Raw genomic sequence first — 27,356 nt, forward strand, 5'->3', positions numbered from 1 at the left:
GTGTGTTTTGCGGGGAGATATGATCATCATGGACAGACAAATTCAGTAAGTCAATGAAATCACTGTCTTGTGCGATCTCAGTATTGGTGTTCTCTTCTAATTCGATCAAGGCCCTTTCTTTCCTGATCCTCTCTATTTAGAGCCTGATTCTAGCTAGATGTGCTTGTATTTCCTCTCGGTTGAGGGAAGCAGAATTCACAGAAAGAGAATTAATATGGTTTTTAGAAGTGGAGGGATAGACAGCAGGGGCTGTCTCAATTATTTTTTGCCTTGGGACACTGGCCTGTGAAAAAACTTCATCAGCCAGCTGATCAATATTATCTGGTGGTCTGATGGATTTATTGGGATTTGATAAAGTAGTTGCAGTTTGTGAGGTTAACATGTTACTACTGGGATCTGTAGTGGTACTCGGCTGAGCCTTATTCTGTTTGTGGAACTTACTGTTCACAAAGCTTTTTCTGCTATTGTGGTTATTGTTGGTAGATGAGCTATGTCTCCTATAACTATTTGTTCTGGAGAGGAGAACTGGTCTCTCACCAGGATGAATGGACTTAGCCTGGCAATTATCTTGCCTGTCTCTTTGAAGTTTTTTGGACTTCCTAATAATTGTATCGTGTTCAAGCTGTAACAGGCGAGTATTGAGGCCAGAGTTTAAGTTCGTATAGTCAGGGTGCAGTAAGAACACAGTGAGTTCTTTATACAATTCTGTGATTTTTAACGTGGAGGCCACGGCAATGTTAGTTCGTTTGTCATGTAGACACAGCAACATACCTTTCATACAGTCTTTGAAGAGATTGTCCCACTTGGCTGTGAATGTCTCATCCTGCGGGAAAGGAGATTCCCGTCGAATTTGTAATCCTCGCGCATAGTCCTTCATCTAGATAGATGGAGAAAAACCTAGCGTCCAAGCTGTAATGTAATTCTTCCTTCATATGGTCTTCTAATATATGAAAAGGTTTCCTCATAAGAGCAGTATCCTCCTTTGTGAAGGATATCCCTGAGTCCATGTTGGCTTCTGTATCGCTGTCACCTGGTGTACCCACCGTCTGGAGAATCAGCCTCCCTCTGGATGACAAGTGGTTGTTGTAATCCATGTCGTTACAAACGATGAAATGTCAGAAGGACCGTCTGCTGCTGAATCTCCAAGATAAGGGGGGTCTTGAATGTGACGACATGGACACCCAATGCCTAGCATGGGTTAAAGTTTCTTAAAATTCAGCCAGACATATTGTTCTTCTGTGTGCTAACTAGAGATGAGCAAACCGGTCGAGGTTCGGCTCGAGTTTGGTCCGCCAAACGGGCGTCTCGTTCGAGTTCGGTTCGGCGAACGTTCGACGTGCCGAACTCGAACCGCATAGGAAACAATGGCAGGCATTCACAAACACATAAAAACACCTAGAAAACACCCTCAAAGGTGTCCAAAAGGTGACAAACAACTCACAACACAACACAAACACATGGGAAAGTGACAAGGACATATACTCATGCGAAAACAAAAGAGCTGGACAAAGAAAAAGAGGAGGAGACACAGATATATGAGTATATGCAAGAAAACATCGATGCCATTACTGTGCAACTTGAGCCCTGCTCATTTTAGGCTTCCAATCTGGATAAATTGCCTGAGCTTGCCACGTACACCTTGGGGATCTTGTCGTGTCCTGCAGCCAGCGTTCTCTCTGAACCTGTCTTCAGTGCTGCTGGGGGTCTGCTGGCAGATAAGCACACGTGTCTGTCAACTGATGCCAGTCAAGTGGGGTGTGTGTGGCCCAATTAGTGGAAACGAGGGAGACTGTGGTTGGACTCCCCTCGCTGTTTTTTACATGATTTTCAAAGTGCATGACATGCCTAAGAGGTTTAGTTTCGGCATCTCAAACTTGTTAGCTACAGAAAGGCTGCCTTTACACCCTTTTGTCACCGAGGATTTTCGAGACCTTATGCCCATTGCAGTGCCCCAAGAGCCGATGGCCATTTGCCACTCCTTCTCCAAGAAAGGGGTGCCCGCGCTAACACAGCAGGTCGCACAACAACATCACCGCTTCCTTGAGAAACTCTGTGTGTGACAGGGAGCATTTTACCTTAGATACTTGGAACAGTAAGCATGGATAGGGGCGTTACATGTCGCTGACTGGGCACTGGGTAACTATGGTGATAGATGGAGAAGTGTCTGCTGTACAAGTCTATGGGGAGATAAGGTATGCACACCAGTGACTATGGAAGGGGAATACATGGAATAGCAGAAACTGCTGTGTGAATACTGACATGAAAAATTCAATAGCTATTTGTAAGAATGAAATGTGAAAAATGGAACCTGCATTACTGCCATGAATATATGAATAAAGAGAAATTTAGCTACTGAATTGATCAATGCAGAAGAGCCCCAACACTACGCCAAAGTATTTCTCTACGTTGGGGTCCCTAGCTTGTGTGTGTCCTCTCATGCAGTTAAAAAACTTATCGTGTATGGGACGCTGAGACCCAGGCTATATATGCGTATAATGTGGATTGGCAATAGGTGTGTATGGGGAGGGTTCACAAACGAAAAACTACTAACATTAAGGAATAACGTTTGGAACTCCATTCTATGTCTGAACTGGGTGCAAAAAACCTAAAAAACATCACTATGGGGAGATAAGGTATGCACACCAGTGACTATGGAAGGGGAATACATGGAATAGCAGAAACTGCTGTGTGAATACTGACATGAAAAATTCAATAGCTATTTGTAAGAATGAAATGTGAAAAATGGAACCTGCATTACTGCCATGAATATATGAATAAAGAGAAATTTAGCTACTGAATTGATCAATGCAGAAGAGCCCCAACACTACGCCAAAGTATTTCTCTACGTTGGGGTCCCTAGCTTGTGTGTGTCCTCTCATGCAGTTAAAAAACGTATCGTGTATGGGACGCTGAGACCCAGGCTATATATGCGTATAATGTGGATTGGCAATAGGTGTGTATGGGGAGGGTTCACAAACGAAAAACTACTAACATTAAGGAATAACGTTTGGAACTCCATTCTATGTCTGAACTGGGTGCAAAAAACCTAAAAAACATCACTATGGGGAGATAAGGTATGCACACCAGTGACTATGGAAGGGGAATACATGGAATAGCAGAAACTGCTGTGTGAATACTGACATGAAAAATTCAATAGCTATTTGTAAGAATGAAATGTGAAAAATGGAACCTGCATTACTGCCATGAATATATGAATAAAGAGAAATTTAGCTACTGAATTGATCAATGCAGAAGAGCCCCAACACTACGCCAAAGTATTTCTCTACGTTGGGGTCCCTAGCTTGTGTGTGTCCTCTCATGCAGTTAAAAAACTTATCGTGTATGGGACGCTGAGACCCAGGCTATATATGCGTATAATGTGGATTGGCAATAGGTGTGTATGGGGAGGGTTCACAAACGAAAAACTACTAACATTAAGGAATAACGTTTGGAACTCCATTCTATGTCTGAACTGGGTGCAAAAAACCTAAAAAACATCACTATGGGGAGATAAGGTATGCACACCAGTGACTATGGAAGGGGAATACATGGAATAGCAGAAACTGCTGTGTGAATACTGACATGAAAAATTCAATAGCTATTTGTAAGAATGAAATGTGAAAAATGGAACCTGCATTACTGCCATGAATATATGAATAAAGAGAAATTTAGCTACTGAATTGATCAATGCAGAAGAGCCCCAACACTACGCCAAAGTATTTCTCTACGTTGGGGTCCCTAGCTTGTGTGTGTCCTCTCATGCAGTTAAAAAACTTATCGTGTATGGGACGCTGAGACCCAGGCTATATATGCGTATAATGTGGATTGGCAATAGGTGTGTATGGGGAGGGTTCACAAACGAAAAACTACTAACATTAAGGAATAACGTTTGGAACTCCATTCTTTGTCTGAACTGGGTGCAAAAAACCTAAAAAACATCACTATGGGGAGATAAGGTATGCACACCAGTGACTATGGAAGGGGAATACATGGAATAGCAGAAACTGCTGTGTGAATACTGACATGAAAAATTCAATAGCTATTTGTAAGAATGAAATGTGAAAAATGGAACCTGCATTACTGCCATGAATATATGAATAAAGAGAAATTTAGCTACTGAATTGATCAATGCAGAAGAGCCCCAACACTACGCCAAAGTATTTCTCTACGTTGGGGTCCCTAGCTTGTGTGTGTCCTCTCATGCAGTTAAAAAACTTATCGTGTATGGGACGCTGAGACCCAGGCTATATATGCGTATAATGTGGATTGGCAATAGGTGTGTATGGGGAGGGTTCACAAACGAAAAACTACTAACATTAAGGAATAACGTTTGGAACTCCATTCTATGTCTGAACTGGGTGCAAAAAACCTAAAAAACATCACTATGGGGAGATAAGGTATGCACACCAGTGACTATGGAAGGGGAATACATGGAATAGCAGAAACTGCTGTGTGAATACTGACATGAAAAATTCAATAGCTATTTGTAAGAATGAAATGTGAAAAATGGAACCTGTAGCTAAATTTCTCTTTATTCATATATTCATGGCAGTAATGCAGGTTCCATTTTTCACATTTCATTCTTACAAATAGCTATTGAATTTTTCATGTCAGTATTCACACAGCAGTTTCTGCTATTCCATGTATTCCCCTTCCATAGTCACTGGTGTGCATACCTTATCTCCCCATAGTGATGTTTTTTAGGTTTTTTGCACCCAGTTCAGACATAGAATGGAGTTCCAAACGTTATTCCTTAATGCTGTACAAGTCTTTCCGTCCCCACGAGTTGTGTGTTTAAATCCTTCCTCTGTATGTACAAGTTCCTCCACTTCTTCTGCCTCATCAACCTCGTGTTGTTCCTGCACCTCAGCCCAAACCCTGTGTGGTCAGGCCACCCTTCCTTGTAACTGCGCCCAAGGAATTCCACACAGCTCCTTACTATGCTGGCAGCAGAGCTCAAGGCCATCAGGCTGTCAAATGTTTACTTTGAAATGTAGGGGAAATGTGAGACACCGCTGAGGAATTGTGGACGGTTGGCTCTGTAGAGTGAGACAGAGTTTCATCAATAGTTATCTCCACTCAACCAGCAGCCAGGGAATGCCGGGTGCGACAATGATGCTAAACAGTCTGCGGCCCTTCTTCAGGGCATTGTGACACACGTGCCTTGTATGGCTCACGTGTTGAATCCGAATCTCCAGCAATTTTTAAAACACTATCCCGGCCTACATGTCCTTCTGTCGAGGGCACGGTGTAACGCCTGCCTAGATTGACACACTCAGACAGGCTGTAAAGGATAGGCTAGAGGGAACCCACTCACCAAGCTGGACCCCCAGAACCGTGAAACCCTTTAACCCCTATACAGTGATGTTGAATGACACAGGGCCCAAGTTGATCTGTGGAAGGCTGCAGTTCCAGAGAATAGTAGTCATGCAGGGTCAAAACATTAATTGAGGAAGAGGAACAGAAAGGGAGGGACAGGACTTAATCAGAAAACAAGCAGAGGTGAAATGCAAATCGGCCAACGAGGTACCTAAACAGCAAGCAGGAAAAGTAGTCAGGTAACAAGCACACAAACTCCTAAAACTAAACTGGGGGTAACAGTAACCAGAGGTTCATAGCTATGTCTGGCAGTGGTCTTCAGACAGGAGGGGCCTAAAAAAGGGTGTTGTCTTCCCATTGGTTGTAGCTGAATGATGGTACTTCATCTGTGAGATACCCACCACCTGCATTCAGCCTGTGGTTCTGCATCTGTCAAGGTAACGCATCCCAGTGGGTGAGCACAACCTGTGTCCACCTGCGCTGCTGGCGTCGACTCCTCTCCCATCATCAGCACTATGCACGAAAGGAACACGTTGTCACCTTGCGACAGGAGTACAAATTGACGTAGCGGACTACGGTGGTGACTTAACAGCTGTATGCGGCAATGATGCAAACATGGCAGCGTGCCTTCGTCAGGCCCATGTGACACATGTGACTTGTATGGCTCACGTGTTTAATCTGATTCTCCAGCAATTTTTAAAACAACATCCCGGCCTACATGGCCTTGTACAGCGGGCACGCTCGCTATGTGCTCACTTCCATCGTTCGCACCCAGTAGCTCAACAACTTTCATCACTCCTGAAGTCTTAAGGTCTGGCGGTTAAACGTCAGAAATGCGATGTTCCGACATGCAGGAATTTTAATCTGCACATGTTGCAGCACCGCAGAGCCCAGCTGAAATACGATATTATGACGTATACCCTGGGCTAACTTGATCCAGAGGTGATGCAGATCACGCTGCTGGAGTGGTGTCAGATCAAGGACATATGCACCGTTCTACACAGTTCACAAATGTCGACGCAGATGTTTAACACTGGCGATGACATTCTCAGCATGACAATTTAGGTCATCTACATGATGGAACACACTGTAAGTATTATTCGGAGTCAGGTGTTGGTCCAAGAGGAAGGGAGGAAGTACTGGAGGAGTCATATGCGGAAGAGATAACGAGATCTACAAGGTCCAGACGTTCAGCGGCACCTTGTCGGCAGTCATGGTACGGTGGGGGAGAGGGATTATCAAGGGATCATAGTATCAACAAAACAGTTGAGGAAGGAGCAGGAGCCCAGGAAGAAATGGAGGACGAACTGGCGATGGGCATGGAAGACTCAGCAGATTAGTGAGAGCTTGCTCACATTTTGGTTGTGCGAGGTTGTGGTGAGAGGGCAGAGAAAGGAGGCACGATTCTCACCTCTCCGCCACCAACACACCAAGGACTTTGTCCTCCTGAATGCTCAAGACACATGAGCGCCTTCTTGCTGCACTACCTACAACATGACCCTCCCTCGGATTGTACGAATTACAAGTCATGCTGACTACTGGGTTGCCACACTGTTAGATCCCCGGTACAACACAAAATTTTGCGAAATAACTCCTGCCATAGAAAGGGACGCACGTATGCAGGAGTATCAGCAGAAGGTGGTACGCAATCTTACATCTGCTTTTCCACTAAACACCAGTGGTGCACAGAGTGAATCTCAACGCTTTTTCATCGATAGGAGGAAATGGTCTTACTTGTCCACATCTGAGGGACCGAGGGCTGGCTGCTGTGCTGAGACGGCGTTGAGTACGGTGTCTCTGCAGAGTTGCATTTTTGGTCATATACAAACTGAGTTGAAAAAGGACAGATGCTGGTGGAAAGGGGAACAGGTGTGTTGGAAAGGGTAAAAAAGTTTGTGTCCGTGGGTTTGGTGGTTAAGCAACATTAACATTTGCTGAAGAAACAACATCTGGTATGGTGGGACTGGCAGATTTGGATAAGGTGGTACATACTATGTTACCGCTATATCAAAAATATTAAGAAGAAAAGAAAGAGAAAGGTAGATATCCCAATCACCATTCAGTGTCCACCGTGCTCATAGATGGAAAAGGAGAGGTTGGCAACTGGAAGGTTAGGTGGAGGATACAGAGCAGGTTGACTCTCAAACAAATAGTAGCCTGAACCGAGTTAGACGCAACTCGGATCTGGAGACTTGGAGCCCTTTTAGCGTGACAGGGTCCACACGACCACCCAGCCCCGGAACTCCCTGTTAACAACACAGAGGCCATTGGTTACGCAGTCCGTGTGCGTAGGGGACACACCTGTGGACAGCAGGCGCATCAGCAGCAGGCCTGTTTATGCCACTGGGCTGCACTAGCAGGACTGGTAGGACAGGAGCTGTTCTTAAACGTTCTGCGTTACCAACTGTGGTGGCGGCCTGCATCGATGACCTATCCCTGCCTACCTCTGGCCTAAAGCCGCAATGGGTTCAACACATGGAGGTGTGCTCTTTCGGAGCATAATAGAAGACTAGGCACCTTCTTCTTGGCTCCAGCCCCTTTTATAACCTGGGTCCGTCCCAAACCAGGGTGGACCACAATGCACCTCCTGGAGACAAAAGCAGAGTGACACGTCATGAGTGGCATAACTAGCGTCCTATTTTGAACCGCCACTTGAATGATGACCTCATGGCTGCCACAACCAAAACACCTCAACAGTCATCGTCTGACCAACAACAATGAGGTGACAAGTCATAGGGGCGGCCCTCTACAAGCCTGTTGGGAGTAGCCTGACCAAATTGTCAGGACACCTGATTCCCTGTGGTCTATATGGGCTCCCCACATCATGAGCAGGGCCAAAGAGTTCATTACCTGACCTAGCCTCTGATTCAGTAAGTGCCTGAGCATGCTCAGTAGCATGAAATACAGTTTCTGAAAAAAAGACTATCCGCTTCAGCATGCTGTCTATGCACAACACAGGACTTTGACCCGGCACGGAGTGCAAGTACCTGTGCAAAGAGGCTTTTCTCAGTCAGTGTGAAGCCCCACATGTGTTTGTGTTGGTGCATTACCTTCAGGGACTCCACGTGGAGGAAGAGTCTGGTCACACTTAGGTTGCTTCTTTATATGTATTTTCGTGATGCCACTCTCAGTATTGCGGTCAGTGGGGACCGCCACTGCAGTGTAAGGGGACACCTGGGGCTGATGTTGGGTGCAGTTAGTTTTAGTGGCCTCCTGAGAGTGAGTCAAGCACCAGGGCCCTGTGTAAGTGTGTTGAGCCGCAGGTTGCAGAATGACTCAGGCACAGTCCAAACGAGCATGCGCTGTAGCCCAAAATTAATACTTTGCCTCAGGAATGACACAGTCAGGCAGAGCATGCTCAGTTGGCGAAACACTGGAGTTAGGCTGCGGCTGGGGTAAATCGGCACACAGGAAGGAGCAACTGCGGAAACACTTCGTTCAATTGTGAGGGGAGTCATTGTGGAGTTTGGTGAGGAGTATCGTAACGCCAGTGAGCAGCATCCTGTGCCACAGACTAACATTCTTCCGGTGCTGTCTATACTGTTAACCATGATAGGAGCGTAAAGTCTGTATTTATGGCAACTGGACATCACATTACCCGGGTACGGTAGGCTGTGCCCAGACAGTAATGCGTGCACGCAACACTTTGTTTTATTATGAAAACACATATCTGTTCTGGGTAGGACGACTATATAGACAATCACACTTGCTGCCTCTGCACTGTCAAATTGTCACGTACAGTTTAAATCATAGAGGGACAGCGACACATGTTTGCATTGTATGTTGCTTTACAAGATTTGCATGACTGTGTTGCAGAGCTGTGTGGTTTGTATTCACACTGTTATTATCTGCCTTATCTGTGAGGCTTCAGCTAACAAGGGTATTCAGGGTGGATGATGTGTTTTGTCTATGTTTAGGTAGATAACTGGGAAGCTCTTGTGATGCGCCACTAGTAAGTTGTCTTCGCGCGCACACACACACACACACACACACACACACGCAAACACACAATTACTGCTGCTACGCAGAGGGCTTACCAAGCAGTAGGCAACTGAATAGATTGTTCTATTATTTCAATTTAATGCATGGTTCTTATTGTTTGTTTTCAGAAAGTAAAACAATCATTTATGAACCCAACTACATACAGTGCTTTTCATGTTGCGTAGTTTTGCTGCATACTGGGGATCACACCAAATGCAAGACTTAAAATGAAGCATAAGTCGCAAAGAGAATTTCACTGTGCTACAATGCGGCCTAGCGGGGCTGTGCAACCACCGCCTGCCTCATCACGTGCATCTGCATGCTCTTCATCCTCTGTGACTGTGGGGACAGCAGTCACACATGCTTTCTCACACTGAACTTCCACCCCATTACCCGTAAGCGGGAGTGTGATTGGCAGGTCGTCACTTGTTTTGTAAGTGCAAACAGATGTTATTGTTGAGCTGTCAGACATCGAGAGAACCACCATTGGATTAATGAAACATTATATCCACGCCTGCACCTTCGTCACAGATTGGCTGGACTACCTGCAATTAATAATTACGTTCCACAAATGGAAAGGAGTGAAGAATGCACATGTGTTGCACCTTGCTTGGCAGCAAAGGAACAATAACTTAGTATTCCAGACAATTTTATGATGGTAGAAAAAGAGTCAGCTCTTTGGGCAAATAAAGTAGCGTGGCAAAAGTGGGCAGGTGAGTACAGTGGCCGTGTTCTGTGGGTACCAGGACAGTAATAGAAGCCTCACTTTTTATTCCTCCTAATGATGAAATGTTGTAAATAGCTTGGCACCTGTGGAGCACAAATGGAGTACAACAGCCATTTTTTGTATGCCACTAAGTTGCAGCATTTTTTGCTATTATTATAGCTTTTAAAAATAGAGCAGGAGGGTGTAATGCAGAGGTGCTGTAAATAGCTTGGCACCTGTGGGGCACAAATGGAGTACAACAGCCACTTTTTGTATGCCACTAAGTTGCAGCATTTTTTGCTATTATTATAGCTTTTAAAAACAGAGCAGGAGGGTGTAATGCAGTGGTGCTGCAAATAGCTTTGCACCAGTGGGACACTAATGGAAGTCTAACAGCCACTTTTAGGATGCCACTAAATGGCAGCATTTTTTGCTATTATAGCTTTTAAAAACAGAGCAGGAGGGTGTAATGCAGTGGTGCTGCAAATAGCTTGGCACAAATGGAGTACGACAGCCACTTTTTGTATGCCACTAAGTTGCAGCAGTTTTTGCTATGATAATGGCTTAGTAACAATGAGTTTGAGTGTGCAATGCAGAGGTGCTGCACGTAGATTTGCACCAGTGGGACACTAATGGAAGTCCAACAGCCACTTTTAGGATGCCACTAAGTTTACTCAGTGTTTTCTAGTATAATGGCTTAGTAACAATGAGCTTGAGTGTGCAAAGGGCAGGAGGGTACAGTGGCAGGGTTGTGGGTCTGGGTAGAGGAAAGGAAGCCTCCCTTTCTATCCCTCCTAATGGGGAAATGCAGCGAGGAAATCCCTGACCTTAGCTACACAGACACTGTCATCTTGTGTAGCTGTTAAAATCTGTTTTCACGGACCTGACTGTCACCTATGGCTCTGACCCTGCCGGTATTAGCCCTTAAAAGGACTAATAGAAATTTCTATCCCTATTCTGTATAGCGCTGTGTATAAGAGCGTACACAGCAGTATCGGAGACAGGAGCTACGCCAGCGGTGGCTGACACCAAGACGCAGAAGGCAGATAATGGTGTGCTGGAGGAAAATGTCCATTTTTATAATGCATGGACATGTGACATGGACATCCTATCACACATGCCGTTGCTTCTCTGGCTAAAAGTCCACTTAGCTGTGTGTGTGTCTGGGATTGGCTGACATGCTGGCCCGCCCCACTAGACGCGCGCGCTTAGGGAAGGAAGACAAGGAAAAAATAAAAAAAATGGCGATCGCCATTATCCAAACAGCAGTGATCTGAATGCGCTGTTCCCGCACACTATACGCTGAAATTTCATAATAGTGTGAGTCACAGAGTGACTTACACTATTACAGCGGAAAGCCAGCTAGTAATTAGCTTGTCTTTTTGCTGCTAGAACCGTTCTCGAACGTATCTAGAACTATCGAGGTTTAGCAAAAAGATCGAGTTCTAGTTCGATCTAGAACAGCCCCCAAAATCACTCGAGCCGCGAACTGGAGAACCTCGAACCGTGAACCGCGCTCAACTCTACTCTAGTGCTAACTCATGTTTGCTAAACCATTGTGTCTGCCAGGCCCCTCTGAGCATTCATTGTAATGTAGTTGTGTATTGCTAATCTAATGTAATTGTTTGGCCACTGAAGGCCAGGCACTCATTGTATTAAGATGTGTTTGCTGGATGGGATGTAACTTAGCTGTCTCTTCCTCATCTCTGCCATTGACCATTATTACTGGAATATTCTGTATATAGCTTGAAATCTAGCCAATAAGAGACCAGTCTTATCCACCAATCATGAAGACCCCAAATGGTCTGAATGACGAGCTCATGGGTATAAGAGGAGGACTGTCCATTGCCCAGAGAGACTCTTGCTACATGCTACCAATGTAGGACTTGCGGATCCGATTGGCAAGCCATAACCTGGATTATAACACTATATGGACTTCAGCATTGAATGCAAGGAGTCGGCTGTGATACCAAGGACTACATAAGGAATCCAGCTTGGGACATTCCAGTCATCTGACTACAGACTTTGCAGTCCTCAGCCAGCTTCCTAAATCTGGCGTTATTCCTTTCTCGGTGGGTGCCCGCCGAAAGCGGGGTGTTGCTGGTTTGGAGTAAATAGCCCTGGAAGCTCTGAGGCATGGACATTGTAATCTCTGGTGAGCCAGCGGAAGGGTGAGACTCTGTTGCCTGTTACATTTGTTCATTTTGCTGGTTATGTGTTATGTGCCGTTAATATTTTGGGGATCCAATAAAATCTTAATATTGTGATTCCCTCACCCTGTGTTGTCTGAGTAGTGTTCCACCCACGGTTAAGGAGGTAGTGTGTTCAGTTGGAATGAGCCCTAAGCCACGCTGTCTTTCTAAAGGCGGCTGGGCCAGCGGACAACAGCACCCACTGAGCCCCGTGTCTCCACACCACCGTCTGGAGAATCAGCCTCTCTCTGGATGACAAGCGGTTGTTGTAGTAATCCATGTCGTTACAAACGATGAAATGTCAGAAGGACCCTCTGCTGCCGAATCTTCAAGATAAGGGGGGTCTTGCTACTGAGGCCAAGTCCCAGTGTTTCAAAGTGCTGTAATAGGGGAGAGAAGAAGGCGCAATAGGGTCTTACCCGGTTTACAGGGCAAAAAGTAAAGGAGCAAATACAGAGGATCAGGAAAGAAAGGGCCTTGATGGAATTAGAAGAGAACACCAATACTGAGATCGCACAAGACAGTGATTTCATTAACTTACTGAATTTGTCTGTCCATGATGATCATATCTCCCTGCAAAACACACAAGCACCTGTAACTATAACCAGTATACCCGTAGTGACAGAGAAAATTGTGATTGATAATACAAATATGTCTCAACCCCTAGTTCCTTTCCTACTGTCAGCCAAAGGCCAAAAGACAAATTTGATGACTGATTTTTTAGTCCCAAAATCATCAACCAAAAATAGAAAAAATACTATAGAGGAGTCAGAGCAGGATCGAAACTTAAACAAAAGAGAAAAAAAGACCTGCTGAGAGAGCCTAAGAATCCGAATAATGGGGAAAGTGTTCACATCAACAACTCCCAAAGAGAAACCGACTCCACTAGTAATATATTCAACCTTTCCAACCATATCCTCGATAAAGTGGAAGTTCAGGTATTTAATAAAGGATTATCTTTTTGCGCCTCATATAGATCAAAGGACTTTGACCTATTCCTAGATGTTCAGAGATATATCAGAAAGTTGACACTCAAGAGGCATTTTCTCCTGAAAGGAGACACTGCACCAACTATCACCCCAGGGATAAGCCCTTACTGCCATAAGGGACATTTTCTTAAAACTTTTTGTGATCTGGTGCTGACGGATCTAAAAAGAGCTGTTAATAAAAAAAAAAAATTAAAACAGAATTTGTCACACAAATTAAAAAGAGTTCTGAATGCACTTAAAACCAATGGAGATATTGTAATTCGAGCAGCAGATAAGGGGGGTGGAATTATTGTCCAAAACAAAACAGATTACATTAAAGAAGCACTCAGGATTCTTTCTGACCCCTTATATTATAAGGTGGTGAGCAATGAAAAATATGATGCAGCCATTGCAGCCTATAAAACCCTCATCCAAGGTGCAGTCGATTTGAATATACTCAGTCCAACTGAGAAGAAATTCCTACAAACTAAAAATCCGGCAATGGCCTTTTTTACCACCTCCCAAAAATCCACAAAAATTTGAACAACCCCCTTGGAAGGCCCATTATTTCGGGTATAAATTCCCTCACCGCGAATCTAGCCCATTATTTAGATTTGTTGATGCAGCCACACGTTCTGAACCTCAATAGCCACCTCAGAGACTCAGCCCATCTCATAGAACATCTGAATAAAATCAGGTGGAAAAAATCCTATATATTTGTGACTATAGATGTAGCATCCTTGTATTCGAACATTCAACCCCATCTGGGTCTGTTCTCCTTTTCTTTCTTTCTAGAGGGCGATAATAGGATCCCTCCCCTCCAAAAAAAACTTGTTATTACAAAGCATGAGCTTTATCCTCAACAACAATTACTTTACTTTTCTTGAAAACTTTACCATCAGCGTATCGGCACGGCGATGGGGTCGAAAGCCACATGCTCATACGCCAACCTTTTCATGGGGTTGTTTGAAATGTTATTTATAGAAAACGGCAGGTATAATGAGAGTATTGTGCTATATAAAAGATTTATTGACAATCCATTTATTATCTGGGACTGTGACCATTTTGATATCAGTGTTCTCCTAGACAGTTTGAATGAAAATTACTGGGGCTTGGTTTTTGCACCAATAATACACAGGGAAGAGATCAATTTTCTGGACCTGACCATCTTCCATTGTAATAATGAAATTCTCACAAATTTTTTTCAAAAAAGTGGATGCAAATGGATATATCCATTTTGGAAGTGAGCACTATGATAAGTGGCTGTTCAATATTCCCTCAAATCAGTATAAATGAATTAGACGGAATTGTACAAAAGACACTGATTTTGAAGAACAAGTAGAGATTTTAAGGGGGCGCTTTATAGAAAAAGAATACCCTAAGTCTCTGGTCCGGAGAGTCTACCAAGAGACCTCCAAACTCAAATAATCTGATCTCATTAAAAGGACTAATGGTCCCTTTCTCCCGGGGTAAACTAATAATGAAGAACCTATGAATGCAATTAAAGGAAACCAAAATTTTGCCTTAAACTTCATCACTACCTACAGTGGAGACAATGTAACCATAAGGGATATCCTCTCCAAGCATTGGGATATCTTGTTAAATGATCCCATCCTCGAACTTATTTTACCCTCTAATCCTGGGGTCACTTTTAGGCAGGCCCCCACAATTAAAACTATTGTGGCCCCAAGTAGATTAAGAACGAAAATATTGGGCCCAAAACCCATGACCCCAGGGGGATCCTATAGGTGTGGCTCTAAGAATTGCTTGTGCTGCAAGAGTATCTGCCTCGGGAGAACTACATTTTGCTTTCTAGGAAATTCTGAAAACTTTCTAATAAAAAATCGTTTAACATGTCAGTCCGACCACGTTATATACTTGGTGGACTGTATATGTGGAAAACAATATGTTGGTAGAACAAGTCAGGCACTCCACAACAGACTGAATTCCCATCGTTATAACATAAGAACAGGCTTCCTACAACATGGGCTATCCAAACACTGCACAATTTTTCAGAATAAAAGCTGAGACTTTAAAATTAACACCCATCGAACAAGTTCCCCTAAATACTAATGACAGGGCAGAAGCCCTGAGTAGAAAAGAAACCTTTTGGATTCATAGGCTGAATACCCTGAAGCCCTTAGGCCTAAATTAAGTTATTGACTTGTTCTATTAGTTGTTACCCCCCCTTTTTTTACTTCATTATAAGTCTTTTTACAATCCGTCTTAATTTTATATTTATTGGTACAGCAGATCCTCCTAATTTTTATACTCAGGGTTTTAATGTGTGAATGTGTAGTGGGTGGGCCTAACCCCTACTAGTTTAGCATAGTTACCCGGCATTGTTATTATTAAAAGTGTCATATTCTTTTATTATTGTATGTGATCCTGTATGTTAGGGCACCCCCTAGTGGCCGGGTGGGACGGCTGTTGCCACCGGGGAAGGAGGAGTCGGCCGGATATCTAGGGTAGGGCTGTGTGTGTGAAGAAGAGTGGGATCCGGGACAGCAGAGGGTGAACATCTAGAGCGGCAAGTGTGAGAGTGTGAGCGGAACACCAGGGGACACCGGAGATAAGGAGGTGGACGCAACCTCAGGGTCTATTCCGCTGGTGTGGGTCCAGTGCGTGCTTGACCGGAGAGTGGGAGCCCAGAGAAGAGGAGTATCTAGGGCTCCCACTCCACCAATATTGCCGGAATCTGCTGACCGGAGTGTTTTTATGTGTAAATAAATGGCTGTTTTGATGCATCTCAACTTTTGCCTGAAGACTCTTTATGCATCGGCCGGTGAAAGAGACGTCGCACACTGCACACCTAAGTCAGCCCCAGAAGTTGAAGAAGTGGTGGAACCAGGGGTCTGCCTCAGTACCAGTGCCACGACTACAAGGCCAGAGGCTCCCCTGGCCCATCACTTCATGTGGCGTAGTCGGCAGGATGCGAGTTCCCTGCCGGGGACCCAGGGAGCTGAAGATCAGGTAGTGCCTGACTGGTGGGAAGAAAACACAGGGCCCGTAGCGTTGGACCGGGCCCAAGAAGAAGAAAAGGCGCGAAAAGTTGGCGCCGAAAGAAGAGCCTGGGGCTGGCCGGTGCCGAGGAAGAGGCACAGAGTACTCCGCCCAAAGAGGGGAGGCGCCAGTCCCAGGGCATTGAAGATATATGGAGTGGGCGGTATTAAGAAAAGAAAGAAGTACCGCCGCGGAGGAGTCAAGAGAATGCGTGAGGCTGGGGGAGGATTCTGTTTAAAGGCGGGAAATCAAGGCCCGCCTTCTTCTTCCTCAGTCTGCGTTATGACTCTGCCGCTTGCTACAACACAGCGATTAGAGATGGCAGCACTTGGACAACCAGAGGAATTGGCTACCACCATGGCTCTGATCAGCCTAGGCCGGGGCCGACCCAGGTTCGCTCCTGCCAGTGAAGCAGCTTTGGTGGATCTTCCAACCGGACCGGGAGGTTCTACACGCCCTGACAAAGTGTCGTGGAAAACCACCTGGGACGCACAGACCGGGAGCACCATCACTGAAGTGAGGGCGATTTATGCTACTCCATCAGGAAGCCGTCCGGGAGTTACAGCCTTCCCGTGGGAGACCTCACAGCTCGACGCCGCCGCTCCACCATATGCTCCCGTGTCGGAGCCGGCTGAAGACTTTGCCGAGCGACTGGAGAAGGACCACCGTGGCTTCGTCTGGGACCCGGTAGTCGTCCCGCCCGCTGCGCCGCACCCCAGAGCTCCGTCCCCGAAGCCCGACCCTGTGCAGGAACGTCTTCTGGCTGAAAACCTTGTCCGGAAGATGCTGTCCGGTCCGGGCGGAGAGGAGCTGGCCCTGCAGTTTACCACCGGCGTGGTGGTAAAATTCAACCAGAAGGAAGGGTACGGCTTCATCCGCGAGATCAGCACCGGGGACGACTATTTTTACAATAGGGTCCACCTGGACGTGGAGGGGTTGCCCCGGCGTCTCCACACCCTTTGGCCGGGCGAAAAGGTCCAGTTTTTGCCGGACGCGGGAAGTCGCGGCCTGTTTGCAGTGGCCGTTAACCGCATGCCAACCAACCGGGAAGCGGAACTGTGGCAAGAGGAGCTGGAGTAGGAGGAGCAGCAAGAGCGACGCCGGAGCCATGCCAGACCGGTCCCGCCTGAGCCCTCTCATCCCCGGCGCATCATTGCTGCTGCCCCGGAAACAGCGTCTGAACAGACCATTGACCCGGAGAAGATTCCATCAGTGGTAGCGGTAACACAAAATGTTACCAATAAGCCGGTCATCATGCTAGACACGACACCATCTGCGCCACCACCATCCCGGGCAGAGACGCCATCACCGCCGCGAGGAGCTGCAGCAGCTGCGCCCATGGAGCCGCCTTTCGCCCCTGTGTCCTTCAGAAGAATCCGCCGCCAGCCGGGATAATCTCTGGGGGCCTACATCCAGGCTCAAGCGGAGGAATGGAAGCGGGCCTGGCCCCCAGAGTAAGTGCCTACTACTCATCGGTTGTTTAAGTCCGGTGCTGTTTAACCGGCAGCAGTTGTGTTGAAGTTTTACGGGTCTGTTGCCCGCCATCTAAGACCGGGAGCGCTGCTGAGCCTCCGGGCGCCCATCTAAGACCGGGAGCGCTGTTGCGTCTCCGGGCGCCAACGTAAGACCGGGAGCGCTATTGAGCCTCCGGGCGCTACCTAGAGACCGGGAGCGCTGCTGCGCCTCTGAGCGCCCCAAGGACCGGGAGCGCCGCTGTTGACATGGACGGACCTGAAAGGTTTTTGTTTTAATGTGTTTGTATTTAAGAGCCTTGCCGGGAGGCTCGGATTTTAAGAGGGGAGGCATGTAGTGGGTGGGCCTAACCCCTACTAGTTTAGCATAGTTACCCGGCATTGTTATTATTAAAAGTGTCATATTCTTTTATTATTGTATGTGATCCTGTGTGTTAGGGCACCCCCTAGTGGCCGGGTGGGACGGCTGTTGCCACCGGGGAAGGAGGAGTCGGCCGGATATCTAGGGTAGGGCTGTGTGTGTGAAGAAGAGTGGGATCCGGGACAGCAGAGGGTGAACATCTAGAGCGGCAAGTGTGAGAGTGTGAGCGGAACACCAGGGGACACCGGAGATAAGGAGGTGGACGCAACCTCAGGGTCTATTCCGCTGGTGTGGGTCCAGTGCGTGCTTGACCGGAGAGTGGGAGCCCAGAGAAGAGGAGTATCTAGGGCATATCCCCACCAGAGGGCGCGTTTGGGCAGGTTGTCCCCAGCTCCACCAATATTGCCGGAATCTGCTGACCGGAGTGTTTTTATGTGTAAATAAATGGCTGTTTTGATGCATCTCAACTTTTGCCTGAAGACTCTTTATGCATCGGCCGGTGAAAGAGACGTCGCACACTGCACACCTAAGTCAGCCCCAGAAGTTGAAGAAGTGGTGGAACCAGGGGTCTGCCTCAGTACCAGTGCCACGACTACAAGGCCAGAGGCTCCCCTGGCCCATCACTTCAAATGCACAACTAAAGAGTAACACTTCAAGCGGACTGCTACAGACTTGGCTTAGTACACTCAGTATCTGCCGTGATAACTGGAAAGAAATCAGACGCCGTTTATTTCTGATCTTCTTACATCTTTTCCTGTAACCCTTTAGGGCTTTCTTAACTAAAAAATGCTTTGTGTAATCAGTGAAGTCATGCAACTTAAACCAAAAGACTAATCCTGACATTTTACTATTAATACTGGACAATGAAATACAGTCTACAAAGGCCCTGCTGATGTAAAATAACAACGAAACATTGTCATGTAACGTGGCATCATGTCCCACTAGAGCACACAAATCTTCCCATTCCCTCCATGCTGACTGGTACCTCTGCCATGTGCTTACACCTACAGACCGTTCTGTCAGTATGTCACTGGCAGTGACCATAGAAATCTGGACACTTCTTGCCTTGTACCTCTGCCATCGGGGCTATCGAACGGAATCTGTCCCACTGAAAAGGTGACAGAGCATGAGCCACAGAATTACACACACCGGGGGCATGTACAGCTGTAATCTGACAATTTGACTTTAAACAGTGCAGCACTAGATAACGCAGCAAAGTAACAACAGGCAGGGAAGACACTGATTGTTTGTTTATTACTTCTACAACTCCCAAATTATCACAATGAAATCTCACTTTTCAGTTTTGGAAAATATTGCACCAAATTTCACAAGCAACCACTATGGGGAACATTTTAAGGATGACTAAGTTTTGTGTCAACCCCTTGTTTCTCCAAGTGTCTGGCCACCTATCTGCACACCACTGTCCAGACCAATATGCACCAAAACTAGTTGACCCCACTGCATCAGTGTGGATGTCTAGATCAAAATTTGAAACCGGTGGTCTGATCCACAATGACCTCCCATTAAACTCCATTATGAACTATTGCCATATTCCAGATTGTCCTTAAATGTTCTAGCCAGCCGCACAAAGTGATGTGAAAAGGTTATGCCTGAGGTAGCTGCAGCTAGGCGCCTACTAAAAACTCTACCCATAGGAATAATGCGACAAGCAAAGTTCATTTTTCCTAACAGCGATTGTAGATCCTTTAATCTGATCTTACGGTGAGATCTAGCTTCTCTGACTGCCTCCAGCAGATCACTGACCTTGACATCCGGTAATCTGCACTCCATCGGCTCACTGTCAATCAAAATTCCTAAAAACTTAAGTGTAGACAGGCCTTCTGTTTTATCTGATGCTAACGGTACTCCGAAACCCTTAAAAACCGACTGAATCGCTGTCAATAATGAAGCACAAACAAATGACTTTGGTGGACCAATACATAGGAAATCATCTAGATAATGCAGGACAGAACGCACGCCTGCTTCCTTCTTTTCTACCTACTCCAAAAATGTGCTAAATGATTCAAACAAGGAGCATGAGATGGAGCGGCCCATACGTAAACACAAGTCTACATAAAACCTTCCCTGCCACTGACAACCCAAGAGATGAAAGCTTTCTGGATGTACTGGTAGGAGTCTAAAAGCAGCTTCTATGTCGGTTTTTGCCATTAAAGCTCCTCTGCCGTACTTCTGAACCCATGCAATCGCTGTATCAAATGAAGTATACGAGACTGGGCAAAGTTCCTGATCGATTCCATCATTAACTGAGCTTCCATGAGGGAAGGACAGATGATGGATCAGCCTAAACTTATTGGGTTCCTTCGTTCCTTCTTTGGGACCACTCCCAATGGAGAGACCCTTAAGTTTTCTATTGGCATTTTGGGGAATGGGCCTGCCATGCGGCCCCTGTCAATTTCTTTGTTTAGTTTTGTGGAGACAATGTGAGAATATGTATAAGCTGAAGCAAGGTTACGAGAACAGGTTAATGGGCCTGAAGTAGATGGGATCTTAAAACCTTATGAGAAACCCTCCCACAGCAGTTGTGCTGTTTTTCTATCTGGGTACCTGCTTAGATAGCCCACCATCTCCCCGAGTCTAATTGGGGTTTCCCCCTTTTTGGTTAATCTCTTGGGGTTTTATTTTGTTTAAAGCATTTTGATAGGCTATGGTTTCCACTTCAGAAGGTGCATTCAAGTTTGTACCTGCATGCATCTCCAAATCTGCACTGGCTATCATTGAACTGCCATCAGGAACCTTTTCTGTTTGCTGCCGACAATCCGATTGCTTGTGATCTGCCGACATAGCCCTGAAAGGGCTGATTAACCCCACGTGGCGCTGTCATGAGACGCATCCATAAACCAATATTTTTGTGATCCCACCGAATCCCTTGGCGACAAGCCTTTCGTTGGCGAAACTTCTCATCATAGCACAGCCATGCTATACCTCCATATACACGGTGCGCCTCCCGATAGAATCCATGTAACAAAATAAAGCAGAGCAATGTTCAGAAGTTTTTGGCCTATTACACTTGCTAATATGGCAAAGGTTTGTAACCAATTGGCAAATGTTCGAGGGATGAGACGGTACCGTCTTTCTTGTTCCTCTCTTTTTCTCTCATCAAACCTTACTCTATCCAAGTTATATTTTTCTAAGGGCAATAATGAAAATATTTCCACATATTCGTCAGCCCAAATCTTCTCCCTAACCTGTTTCAAATGAATTTCTAGAGGACCCTCAAAACATACATATAATTCTCCTCTTGCTGCATCAGATAATGTAACCCCTTCTGAAATTACTGCGTCCTCCTGCGTCTCTGGATCAGCACACGACTGACTTACCACCTCCGATGTCCGGCAACCATTTCCACACCATGCAGCAATAGGAGAAGAAGTTATGGGTAAGCTAGACTGACTCAAAGCCTCCTTAACCCCTGACACGAATTGTTGTACTACTGCATTAAGATCCCATCCTACATTGCCTGGAACTGTACCCCCAACTGAGCCCACTGGACTTATTACAGGTGTTCTTAAACTAGATATAGGACAAGAAAAAGTGTTCTCACCAATACCAGGCTGCTCCCTAAAAAAGCAGTCCATGACATATTTGTAGTAGTCTCTACAGCCTCTCCATTATTGAAGTGCTGCTGCCCACTAGTGGGGAGTCGTTATCTGTGTCATAGTCATTGTCTGGTATCTCTGCTGAGTCTTGTAGCTTAAGATTTATTGCCCGACTCAAATTCTGAGCAGGTCGATGAGGTCTTTGTCTGCTTAAAGAAGTTTTGCGCAGTTGTCTTTTTGAATTCCTGCCACTCTTGTAATGGCAACCCGGATCCAGAAAAAATGTGTGTCCTAAGCCCATCCCCCCGTGTTGGTTCACATCCTGTGGTGAGGCCGTGTGATGTCCTCTGGAATGCTGGAAGATTATTGAGGAAGTTCTAAGGATTCATCGTGGGCTGTCGTTACGTCAGTTGTAGCTTGTTTGGCTGCATCTCTGGCTGGCACATCAGTAGAGCTGGAATTTCTCCTCGGACTTCTTGGTGTCTCCTTGGTTAGATGATCAGTCTCTTTTCTATGTACCTTGTTCTTCTGATACTGCAGTTTTCTTCCTGGCCTGTAAGGTGGATCAGAGGCAGCGATGAGCTTAGCTCGTTTCTTTGGAGTAAGAGAGGGACTTATAATCCTATTGCGAGTCATATTAGCCATTTCAGAGTAAGTCTCTCAGGAGGCCTGGATCATCTTAGGGTTTGATGTTCAGAAGGGGCAGATGCTGTATCCCGGGCATTCTTAAGCAATTCGTCTAGCTGGGCCTGAATCCATTCCGGCCTACAAGTCAAAGCAGCAGCCTGAACGTTCCTCAGCAATGCATCCATACTGCTAGTTCAGTCTTGGAGTCCAGAAAAAGGAATGACTCCTTCACATGGGACTTTTTACTTATATGACCCCTGCCCCCATCCTCCTGCTTGCTGACCCCCACCACATTTCTTAGGTAAAAGCCCACCCCTTACTCATTAACCCTTTCCTGTATCTCTCACTACCTCAGTCATGTACGTTACGGCTATTTGCCTTCACTCTGCTGGTTTCTCATGTGCTGGACTCCATAATGACGTCACATCTACAGCTCGTGTCTGCAGATTTTTCTCTTCTCAGACTTCTGTATTCTGCAGCAAATCTCAACATGGTGCCCTGAAAAATAACATTGTTGTTATAATGTTCCTGAATAAAATAGCTACTAATGCCGTGCATTAAATAAGCCCTATGCTGTGACCCTGAAAAAAATAACACCTCACTGTGCTCCCTGTAAAAAAAAAACAAAAAACTGCTCCACACTGTGCCTCTTAATGTACATGGCCTCCACGCTATCCTCTCCTATAAAATATTCTCACCACACAGTCCCCCCATATATACTATGACCATCACACCATCCCCCCATACATACTATGACTGCCACACCATCCGCCCTTGTGTACTATGACTGCCACACCGTCCGCCCTTGTGTACTATGACTATCACACTATCCCCTAATAAACTAAAATGCCACACTTCCCCTTTTATATACTGTGACCGCTGCCCTTATAAGTTATAGCCACTACACCTTCAATTATGAAATGTGATCTGCACACTGTCCCCACTTCATGCTGCCACCCCTCACAATGTCCCATGCATGCTGATTCCTCTCCATATGGAGTCCTCACACTGCCCCTGTTCATACTGAACCTCCCATTCTTCCCCTTCTCCATAATGAGACCTCCATCTTTCTCCCCCCTTCCCCCACATGCACTGTCTGCCGCATTAGTCTCTCCCCCTCCCCCACATGCACTGTCTGCCGCATTAGTCTCTCCCCCCCCACACATGCACTGTCTGCCTCATTAGTCTCTCACCCACACATGCACTGTCTGCCACATTAGTCTTTCACCCACACATTCACTGTCTGCCGCATTAGTTTCTCCCCCACACATGAATTGTCTGCCGCATTAGTCTCTCACTTCGCCCCCACACATGCACTGTCTGCCACATTCGCAAGACCCATATCTTTCTTATGAATCTTCAGCTCTGCGAGCCCTTACTTTATCTGGTGCCATCCTCCTGCCCCAGTGTAGACCGTCGTCCTCCTGCTGCTCTGGTGCCCGCGGCCATCCTCCTGCTCTGGTGAGTCTCATCTCCTGGCTCTGGGGTCGGTCTTCTCCTCCGCGGCATCCTGCTGTGACGTCCGCAGTTTTGGCCGCCGTAGCACAGAGTAGGGAGCTGATTGGCACACCTCTGAACCCGGAACTGCAGGTGCTGGTACTTCCGGGGTCAATCAGCGTCCTGTGCCCGCAGTTTGTTTTTGTGTCTTAAAGACGCCGATACAACGATACAAATAAATGGAGGTGCGCCTCCTCATCCCCACCCCTCTGAAAACACAGCTGATTTATTAGACTGTCAGGGGGAGAGGATGTAAGAAAAAAAAATTGCTGATGGGTGCCTAGTGGCAAGTATGGCCCTGGTGGTGGGGGCCCCGGGGCTTGCGCTTCGCCTGCACAGCCTATAATCCAGCCCTGGTTACGTCACAGTACAGGAATGACAATGCACCCAGTGATGTTACAGTACAGGGATAATACACACAGTGATGTCACAGTAGAGGTATATTACACACCATGATGTCACAATACAGGTATAATACACACAGTGATCTCACAGTACAGAGAGACCACAGTTATGTCACAGTACAGGGATAATGCACACATTGCTGTCACAGTACAGGGATAATACACATAGTGATGTCACAGTACGGAGATAGTGACCACAGTTATGTCACAGTACAGGGATAATGCATCCAGTGATGTCACGGTACAGGGATAAAACACGCAGTAATGTCACAGTACAGGGATAATACACACAGTGATGTCACAGCACAGGGGTGATACACACAGTAATGTCACAACACGGGGGGTACACACAGTGATGTCACAGCACAGGGGGATACACAGTGATGTCACAGTACAGGGCAGTTTCTTTCTTTAGTGTAACAGGCAGACATTTGCACATTATAATACTTACCTGCTTATGTGATGTGAGAGATCATTAGTGGCTTCGGCCTCCCTGCTGCACTTCCTGTGAGTCCTACTGCCTGTGTTCAGATTCTGTCCTCTGTTTTTTTCTTTCTGTTCTTTCTGTTCTTCACTTCTATCTTCTTTGCTTTGCTCTCTATTTGCTCTGCTCATTCTGTACTCTGCTCCTTCTCCCTCTATCTGCTCCTTCACCAGCACTGTGTTTTCCTTTTCATCTTTTCTTTCTCCCGTTTTGTACTGAACAAGATCCGCCTCCTCTGCTGATTGGCTGTTCTCCTTCTGGCATCTCTCACAGCTCTATGCTTTGAAGAAGATGTTGCCTGGCCACTCCCAATTCTCCAGCAGAGGCCATCCTGCAACTGTACAAACAGTGCCGGCCCCCAGTAGCCTTAATCAGCTGTTTGGTGACTGCCCGGAAGACATGATTCTGGTAATGATGAAAGTGAAAACGCCCCCACTGCGGTAGCCTCCGTCGGGGCCGGGCCCATTCAGATCTCGAGCCCCATTGCAATGACTTGGCCTGCCTTTATTGATGGTATGTTCCTGTACACCATCATGGATTAAAATCCTGCAGGGCACGCAGGGTACCCCAGCACTTTTCCAGGCCCATTTGAAGTTCACCAATGACCATCTAGATCAGTGTTTCTCAACTCCAGTCCTCAAGACCCACCAGCAGATCATGTTTTCAGATTTTCCTCAATCCTTAATGTTGCACAGGTGATGGAATTATTCCCTGTGTAATATTGAGAATATTGAGGAAAGCCTGAAAACGTGATCTGTTGGTGGGTCTTGAGGACTGGAGTTGAGAAACACTCTTCTAGATGATCCAGAGGAGGAATGAGAGAAGGTCATGTGATCAAATGAGACAAAAAAACCTTTTTGGTATCAACTCCACTCGCCATATTATGAAGAAGAAGGATGCGTACAACCCCAAGAACACCATCCCAACCATGAAGCATGGGGGTGTAAACATCATGCTTTGGGGGCACTTTTCTGCAAAGGGGACAGGACAACTGCACCATATTGAAGGGAAGATGGATGGGGTCATGTACAGTTAGATTTTGGCTAACAAACTCCTTCCCTCAGTAAGGGTATTGAAGATAAGTTGTGGCTTGCTCTTCCATTATTAAAATGGCACAAAACTCAAGGCCAGGGCAACCGTAAGGTCCTAGAGTGGCCTAGCCAGTCTCCAGACCTGAACCCAATAGAATATCTTTGAAGGGAGCTGAGATCTAATGTTGCCCAGCAACAGTTCCGAACCTGAAAGATCTGGATAAGATCTGTATTGAGGAGTGGGCTAAAATACCTGCTACAATGTGTGCAAACTTAGTCAAGAGCTACAGGAAACATCTGACCTCTGTAATTGCAAACAAAGGTTTCTGCACCAAATATGAAGTTCTGTTTTTATTTGTATCAAACACTTCAAGGAATAAAATGCAAATTCATTATTTAGAAATCATATAATGTGATTTCTTTGGAGGGCATTTTTTTTTAATCTGACACAGTTGATGTGTAGCTATGCTAAAAATGACAGACCTCTCCATTATTTTGTAACGGGGAAACGTGCAAAGTGAGCAGTTTATCAAACAATTATTTTCCCCACTGAAACTTTTTCTCCCTGTAACAATTCTTCCAGTAAGACAGCCAAGCATGAGTAAACCATTATTTACATGCGCATTTGCCCTATTTTTGCAGAAAGATAGAGTATTTGGTTGTAAAAATGTATTTTTAAAAGTTGAATTTGACACAAAATACTTTTTGAGGATGAAAGTTAAAATTTAATTTTTTTCCCCAGACATTGCTGTTGTGATGCAGTTCAAAATTTTACACTCTGCTGTTGAGTTCATAAAAACAACTTCAAACCAAGACCCTCAAAATGTTTTTACCATATCTAATTTTCCTCAATCTTCCCATGCAAAATACCCTAAAAGAAAAAGTACAACTGGTAAGTAATGAGTGATTACTAAGAACAATTCTGTTTCTGTATTTGTACTTATTTTAACCATTAAGGGATTATGCACTACTAGACATTTCCTTCTTAAATGCTACAGTGCTCCACCAAAACACAAAAACAGCTCATACTTAACTCCTGGACTGAGCACAGTGCTGTCTAATAACGGCCACTTCACAGTTTCAGCGCACAAAATTCATGCGAGTACTGAGAAACATAGCTCCAATATTGCACCTGATCAAAGAGGTATGTGTTGTTTTTATTTTACTTGGAGTGCTATAGAATTCACAAAGCGGTTGTCTAGTAGTGGACATCTCCTTTGATTTTCAGCATCATCAAGGTTTTATATGCTTTATGGTATAGCTATCATCTGGTACATAGAGCGGGTAAAATAAGTATTAAACATGTCACCAATTTTACAAGTAAATACAGTTAGGTCCAGAAATATTTGGACAGTGACACAATTTTGGCGAGTTGGGCTCTGCATGCCACCACATTGGATTTGAAATGAAACCTCTACAACAAAATTCAAGTGCAGATTGTAACGTTTAATTTGAAGGTTTGAACAAAAATATCTGATAGAAATTGTAGGAATTGTACACATTTCTTTACAAACACTCCACATTTTAGGAGGTCAAAAGTAATTGGACAAATAAACCAAACCCAAACAAAATATTTTTATTTTCAATATTTTGTTGCGAATCCTTTGGAGGCAATCACTGCCTTAAGTCTGGAACCCATGGACATCACCAAACGCTGGGTTTCCTCCTTCTTAATGCTTTGCCAGGCCTTTACAGCCACAGCCTTCAGGTCTTGCTTGTTTCTGGGTCTTTCCTTCTTAAGTCTGGATTTGAGC

General features: G+C 45.6%; 1 protein-coding gene across 6 annotated transcripts in view; it reads left to right on the forward strand.

Moving 5' to 3' along the window:
* The window catches only part of LYST (lysosomal trafficking regulator), a 1,763,279-nt gene that overhangs the window by 869,286 nt on the left and 866,637 nt on the right, over positions 1-27,356 (forward strand). For all 6 annotated transcript variants that reach the window (XR_012751618.1, XM_075339737.1, XM_075339736.1 and 3 more), the window contains exon 27: positions 26,345-26,494. Coding sequence is in view for 5 of the 6 variants with exons in the window: in XM_075339737.1 (XP_075195852.1) it covers positions 26,345-26,494 (150 nt within the window). In the remaining variant the exon portion in view is untranslated. The remainder of the gene's footprint in view (positions 1-26,344; positions 26,495-27,356) is intronic.

Source organism: Anomaloglossus baeobatrachus, chromosome 3, assembly GCF_048569485.1.
Source record: "Anomaloglossus baeobatrachus isolate aAnoBae1 chromosome 3, aAnoBae1.hap1, whole genome shotgun sequence".
Classification (NCBI taxonomy): Eukaryota; Metazoa; Chordata; class Amphibia; order Anura; family Aromobatidae; genus Anomaloglossus; species Anomaloglossus baeobatrachus.